The sequence below is a fragment of the Arachis stenosperma genome, chromosome 9 (assembly GCF_014773155.1).
Source record: "Arachis stenosperma cultivar V10309 chromosome 9, arast.V10309.gnm1.PFL2, whole genome shotgun sequence".
Classification (NCBI taxonomy): domain Eukaryota; kingdom Viridiplantae; phylum Streptophyta; class Magnoliopsida; order Fabales; family Fabaceae; genus Arachis; species Arachis stenosperma.
In genome coordinates, this window is record NC_080385.1 from 67207907 (window position 1) to 67214045 (window position 6139).

Sequence of the window (6139 nt, forward strand, 5' to 3'; positions counted from 1 at the left end):
AAGCAAGTAGAAAAAGCCAATAGCCCTTAAAACCAAAAGGCAAGGGTAAAAAGGATCCAAGGCTTTGAGCATCAATGGATAGGAGGGCCCAAGGAAATTAAATCCAGGCCTAAGCGGCTAAATCAAGCTGTCCCTAACCATGTTCTTGTGTCATGAAGGTCCAAGTAAAAAGCTTGAGACTGAGTGGTTAAAGTCGAGATCCAAAGCAAAAAGAGCGTGCTTAAGAGCTCTGGACACCTCTAACTGGGGACTCTAGCAAAGCTGAGTCACAATCTGAAAAGGTTCACCCAGTTATGTGTCTGTGGCATTTATGTATCCGGTGGTAATACTAGAAAACAAAGTGCTTAGGGCCACGGCCAAGACTCAAAAGTAGCTGTGTTCAAGAATCAACATGCTTAACAAGGAAAATCAATAACACTATCCGAAATTCTAAGTTCCTAGAGAAGCCAATCATTCTAAACTTCAAAGGAAAAAGTGAGATGCCAAAACTGTTCAGAAGCAAAAAGCTACAAGTCCCGCTCATCTAATTATAATTAATATTCATTGATACTCTGGAATTTATAGTATATTCTCTTCTTTTTATCCTATTTGATTTTCAGTTGCTTGGGGACAAGCAACAATTTAAGTTTGGTGTTGTGATGAGCGGATAATTTATACGCTTTTTGGCATTGTTTTTAGGTAGTTTTTAGTAAGTTCAAGCTACTTTTAGGGATGTTTTCATTATTAAATTCACATTTCTGGACTTTACTATGAGTTTGTGTGTTTTTCTGTGATTTCAGGTAATTTCTGGCTAAAATTGAGGGACTTGAGCAGAACTCTGAAAAAGGCTGACAAAAGGACTGCTGATGCTGTTGGAATCTAACCTCCCTGCACTCGAAATGGCTTTTCTAGAGCTACAGAACCCCAAATGGCGCGCTCGCAACGGCTTTGGAAAGTAGACATTCAGAGCTTTCCAGCAATATATAATAGTCCGTACTTTATTCGGGAATTGACGACGTAACTTGGCGTTGAACGCCAAGTACATGCTGCTGTCTGGAGTTAAACGCCAGAAAAACGTCATGATCCGGAGTTGAACGCCCAAAACACGTTATAACTTGGAGTTCAAATCCAAGAGAAGCCTCAGCTCGTGGATAGATCAAGCTCAGCCCAAGCATACACCAAGTGGACCCCGAAAGTGGATTTATGCATCAATTACTTACTCATGTAAACCCTAGTAGCTAGTTTAGTATAAATAAGACTTTTTACTAATGTATTAGTCGTCTTTTGACCACGTTTCATCTTTGGTCTCAGTTTTATTTTATTCTTCATCTTAAGAGGCTATTGATCATGTTTCAGGGGCTGGCCATTCGGCCATGCCTGAACCTTTCACTTATGCATTTTCAACGGTGGAGTTTCTGCACACCATAGATTAAGGGTGTGGAGCTCTGCTGTACCTCAAGTTTCAATACAATTACTATTACTTTCTATTCAATTCTCTTTTATTCTTATTCCAAGATATACGTTGCACAACACTTTGATGAATGTGATGATCCGTGACACTCATCATCATTCTCACCTATGAACACGCGTGATTGACAACCTCTTCCGTTCTACCTTAGGCCGGGCGCATATCTCTTAGATTCCCCAACAGAATCTTCGTGGTATAAGTTAGATAGATGGCGGCATTCATGAGGATCCGGAAAGTCTAAACCTTGTCTATGGTATTCCAAGTAGGATTCTGGGATTGAATGACTGTGACGAGCTTCAAACTCCTGAAGGCTGGGCGTGATGACAAGCGCAAAAGAATCAAGGGATTCTATTCCAACCTGATTGAGAACTGACAGATGATTAGCCGTGCTGTGACAGAGCATAGGACCATTTTCATTGAGAGGATGGGATGTAGCCATTGACAACGGTGATGCCCTACATACAGCTTGCCATGGAAAGGAGTAAGAAGGATTGAATGAAAGCAATGAGAAAGTAGAGATTCAAGAGGAGCACAGCATCTCCATACACTTATCTGAAACTCCCACTATTGATTTACATAAGTATTTCTATCCCTTTTTATTTTCTATTTATTATTAATTATTCGAAAATCCATAAACCAATTTAATCTGCCTAACTAAGATTTACAAGGTGACCATAGCTTGCTTCATACCAACAATCTCTGTGGGATCGACCCTTACTCGCGTAAGGTTTATTACTTGGACGACCCAGTACACTTGCTGGTTAGTTGAACGGAGTTGTGAATTCAAATAGAGCCAATTATTAAATTTTATACAAGTACAAAGAGCATGGATCACAATTTCGTCCACCACTTATCCCTTTTAAGTTGGCAAGAATCCATCCAATGACATTTTGGTGTTGTTATAGTACTTTGATTAGCTCTTCCTCTTGCTCTTGACTGAAGGCGGAGTTGATGATTACTGGATAGCTTTCATCACTTCCCAAGTACGCATACTTGAGGGTGGAAGGTAGTGCTTTCAATTCAAATTTGGGTGCATCTTTCTCCTTTTTCTTTTCTTCTAATGTGCTTGAGATGAGTACCTCTTTTGTTTGAATTTCTGTAGCCTCAATGTTTAATGTGGAGTATTCTCCTATCACATCTTCAAGCTCTTCTTCAAAGGTTTCTTGCACCACAATTTCCACTGTATCTAACTTCATACACTCTCCTAATTTCTCCTGTGGGTAACTCATGGCCTTGAACACATTAAACACCATTTTCTGATCATGTAGCCTAAGGGTAAGTTCACCCTTTTGGATATTAATAATGGCTTCTGCACTAGCTAAAAATGGCCTTTCCATAATGATTGAAGTCTCCCACAAAGTCAGATAGGAAGATGAAGTCTCCCACCTTTGCTAGCAAATCCTCCATTACTCTATAAGGGAATTTGAATGATCGGTCTACCAATTGGAGTGCCATTCTTGTTGGTTTGCCTTCTTCAATCTTCATTCTCCTCATCATTGCTAAGGATATCAAATTTATGCTGGCTCCCAAATCACATAAGGCCTTCTCCACTGTGATTTCTCCTGTGATACAAGGAATTTGGAAGCTTCCTGGGTCCTTCAATTTCTGAGGTAATTTGTGTTGGATGATGGCGCTGCATTCCTTAGTTAACACCACAGTTTCATCATTTCTCCAACTTCTCTTCTTGGTCATTAACTCCTTGAGAAGCTTAGCTTAGAGTGACATTTGCTCTAATGCTTCAGCAAAGGGAATGTTGATCTGCAATTTCTTGAAAATCTCCAAGAATCTAAAGAATTGGCTGTCCTTTGCATTCTTCATTAGGCGCTGAGGGTAAGGTGCTTTAGGGACGTATGGCCTTAGGACTTCTTTTTCTTCAGGTGAATTGGGACCATGTGTTTGTGCTTCTTCCTTGTCACTTGAACTTCCCTCTGCTTCCTCTTCTTGAGTTTCTTTTGAGGTCCCTTTCAATTCCTTTCCACTCCTGAGTGTAATAGCCTTACATTCCTCCTTTGAGTTTGTCTTGATAGCATTACACGGGTTATGGCCAGGGACTTGCTTATTTAGATACCCAATCTGTGCTTCAAGTTTTTGAATGGTAGCATCTTAATTTGGCAAATTGGATCTCACCTCTTCCTTAAATTTTTTCATATCATCAGACTCCTTGAAAAGGTTTGCAAGCATAGCTTTAATGCTAGATAGTTTGTCCTCTGATGGTGGGGTGGGAATTGGGTATTGAGGCTGATAAACCCATATTTTATGATATATTTTGTGCTTAATCTGAGTGATTTATTCAATCCTTCACCCACTTATTCATATTAATTGTATGGTTTTGATTTCCCTTCCTTATTATGTGATGTATGTGAAAAACATGTTTCCTATGCTTTAAAATTAATTATTTTAATTACCTTTATTTCCATTCGATGCCGTGATTAGTATGTTGAGTAGTTTCAGATCTTCTAAGACAGAATGACTTAAAGGATGGAAAAGGAAACGTACAAAAATGGAAGGAAAGTGCAAAATGGAGTTTTGAAGAAACTGGCATCCACGCGATCGCATGGACGACGCGATCGCGTGCCAAGAGCGAAGAAGCAGCGATGTGGACGCATGGCTGACGCAACCGTGCGACTTGAGCGAATCGCATACGACGCGAACGCGTGACCGACGCGACCGCGTGAAAAGAAGAACTCCAAATGACGCGACCGCGTGACCCACGCGGACGCGTGACAAAGGCCACACACCAGAAATTGCAGAAAACGCTCATAGCGGATTCTGAAGCCTTTTTGGCCCAAATCCAAGTCCAGAAGTCATAGACCAGAGGTTATGAAGTGGAGGAATGCATCCATTCAGGGAGTGAGAGAATTTTTAGTCACTTTCCATGATTTAGGTTTAGGTTTAGGAGTTAGGATTTAGGACTTCTCTTAGTTTTAGGAGTAACTCTCGATCCCAAGTTCAATATTCCTTTTACTATTTAATTTCTCTTCTATTTTTGTTTACTCTGAAGCTTTTATTGTGTTTGATTGATGTTGCCCAATTGGCTGTTGATATTGTCCATGTTAGAATTAACATTTTTATTTAATGATATTTGAGGTATTTCAGTTTATGATTGTTCCTTTTTATTATCCCCAATTTGAAGACAATTTTTATTCCAGCAGATTTAACTTCTTTTCCTTTTGGTCTTGGTTAAGAAATTAGTAACTCAGGAATTATCTTAGCTCAACATTATTGATAACTGTTATCTTTGCTAATTGAACTGAACTTCAATAATCCCAACCTTTTCTTAGGAAATAAATAGGATTCGAAGGTCAAATTAATTAGTCCCTTGACTTTCCTTTGCTTTAGCAAAGGTTAACTAAGTGGAATTAAGATTCAACTTTCATTATTATTGCTAAGAATAACAAAGTCTGGACTTCCAATTTCTCATACCTTACCAAAAGTTTGCTTTACAGTATTTATTTATTTTAATTGTCATTTAAATTATTTGTCATATTTATTCCTCATTCTCAAAACCCCAATTTTACCTTTTTCATAGCCAATAATAAGAACATACCTCCCTGCAATTCCTTGAGAAGACGACCCGAGGTTTAAATACTCGGTTATCAATTTTAAAAGGGGTTTGTTACTTGTGACAACCAAAATGTTTGTACGAAGGGATTTTTGTTGGTTTAGAAACTATATCTACAATGCGACTATTTTTATAAAATTCTTTACTAGCAAAAATCCTAACGTCAGAGGCTGATTGGCTTGGGCTTGATATGGTGGATGAGAGTAACTGTTTTGTGAGGGTTGATGTGGCCTTTGGTTGGAGTTGTGGTGGGTGGACTTGTTGAATTGGTTGGAGTTGTGGGGTCCGTGATTTTGGTTCTGGTTTGGTTGGTTTTCCTACCCAAAGTTTGGGTGATTCTTCCAACCTGGATTGTAGGTCTTCGAGTATGGATCATGCTCTTATCTGAAAGAATTTCCAATGTAATTAGCTTGTTCCCAGTCAACTCCTTCCTCTGTATTTGACTCTGATTGAGGTGATGGTTGAGTGTGGATAGTTGCAGCCTGATTCTTCTACATTTGCTTGGTCAAATCAGCTAGTTGCTTAGCGATTATTTTATTTTGGGCCAAGATTACATCCATGTTGTTCAGCTCCACGACTCCTCTGTTGTTACTTCTCTCAGAGGTATAGAAATACTCATTGTCAGCCACTGTTTCTATGACATCAATGGCTTCTTCAATGGTCTTCTTCTTGTTAAGGGAGCCTCTAGATGAATGGTCTACAACTTTCTTTGATTCATATGACAGCCCTTCATAAAGGATATGCAGTTGTACCCACTTATTAAACATCTCAGATGGACATTTCCTTGTCAAATCTTTGAATCTCTCCCAGGCTTCATATAAGGTTTCACCATCCTACTGTCTAAATGTCTGCACCTCAGTTCTCAGTCTATTCACTCTTTGCGGAGGATAGAACCTTGCCAAGAATCTATTCACCACATCCTCCCAAGTTGTGAGGCTGTCCTTTGGAAAAGATTCTAGCCACTTGGATGCTTTATCCCTTAATAAGAAGAATGAGAATAGAAGCAATTTGTAGGCATCAGGATGAAATCCATTTGATTTCACTGTATCACAGATCCTTAGGAATGTAGTGAGATGCTGATTTGGGTCTTCTTAGGCACTTCCTCCGAAAAAACAGTTGTTTTGGACGAG

At 39.3% G+C, this 6139-nt stretch overlaps 1 protein-coding gene and 1 non-coding gene across 2 annotated transcripts; one reads left to right on the forward strand and one right to left on the reverse strand.

Moving 5' to 3' along the window:
• Positions 1–2761: 2761 nt before the first annotated feature.
• Positions 2762–3139, reverse strand: LOC130949580 (uncharacterized). Its single transcript, XM_057878258.1, has one exon. It carries the CDS (start codon positions 3137–3139, stop codon positions 2762–2764), a length of 378 nt encoding a protein of 125 aa, XP_057734241.1.
• A 2631-nt stretch (positions 3140–5770) lies between these two features.
• On the forward strand, positions 5771–5878 carry LOC130953288 (small nucleolar RNA R71). Its single transcript, XR_009075458.1, has one exon. It is a non-coding gene; the product is annotated as a small nucleolar RNA R71 (small nucleolar RNA).
• The last annotated feature ends 261 nt before the right edge of the window (positions 5879–6139 follow it).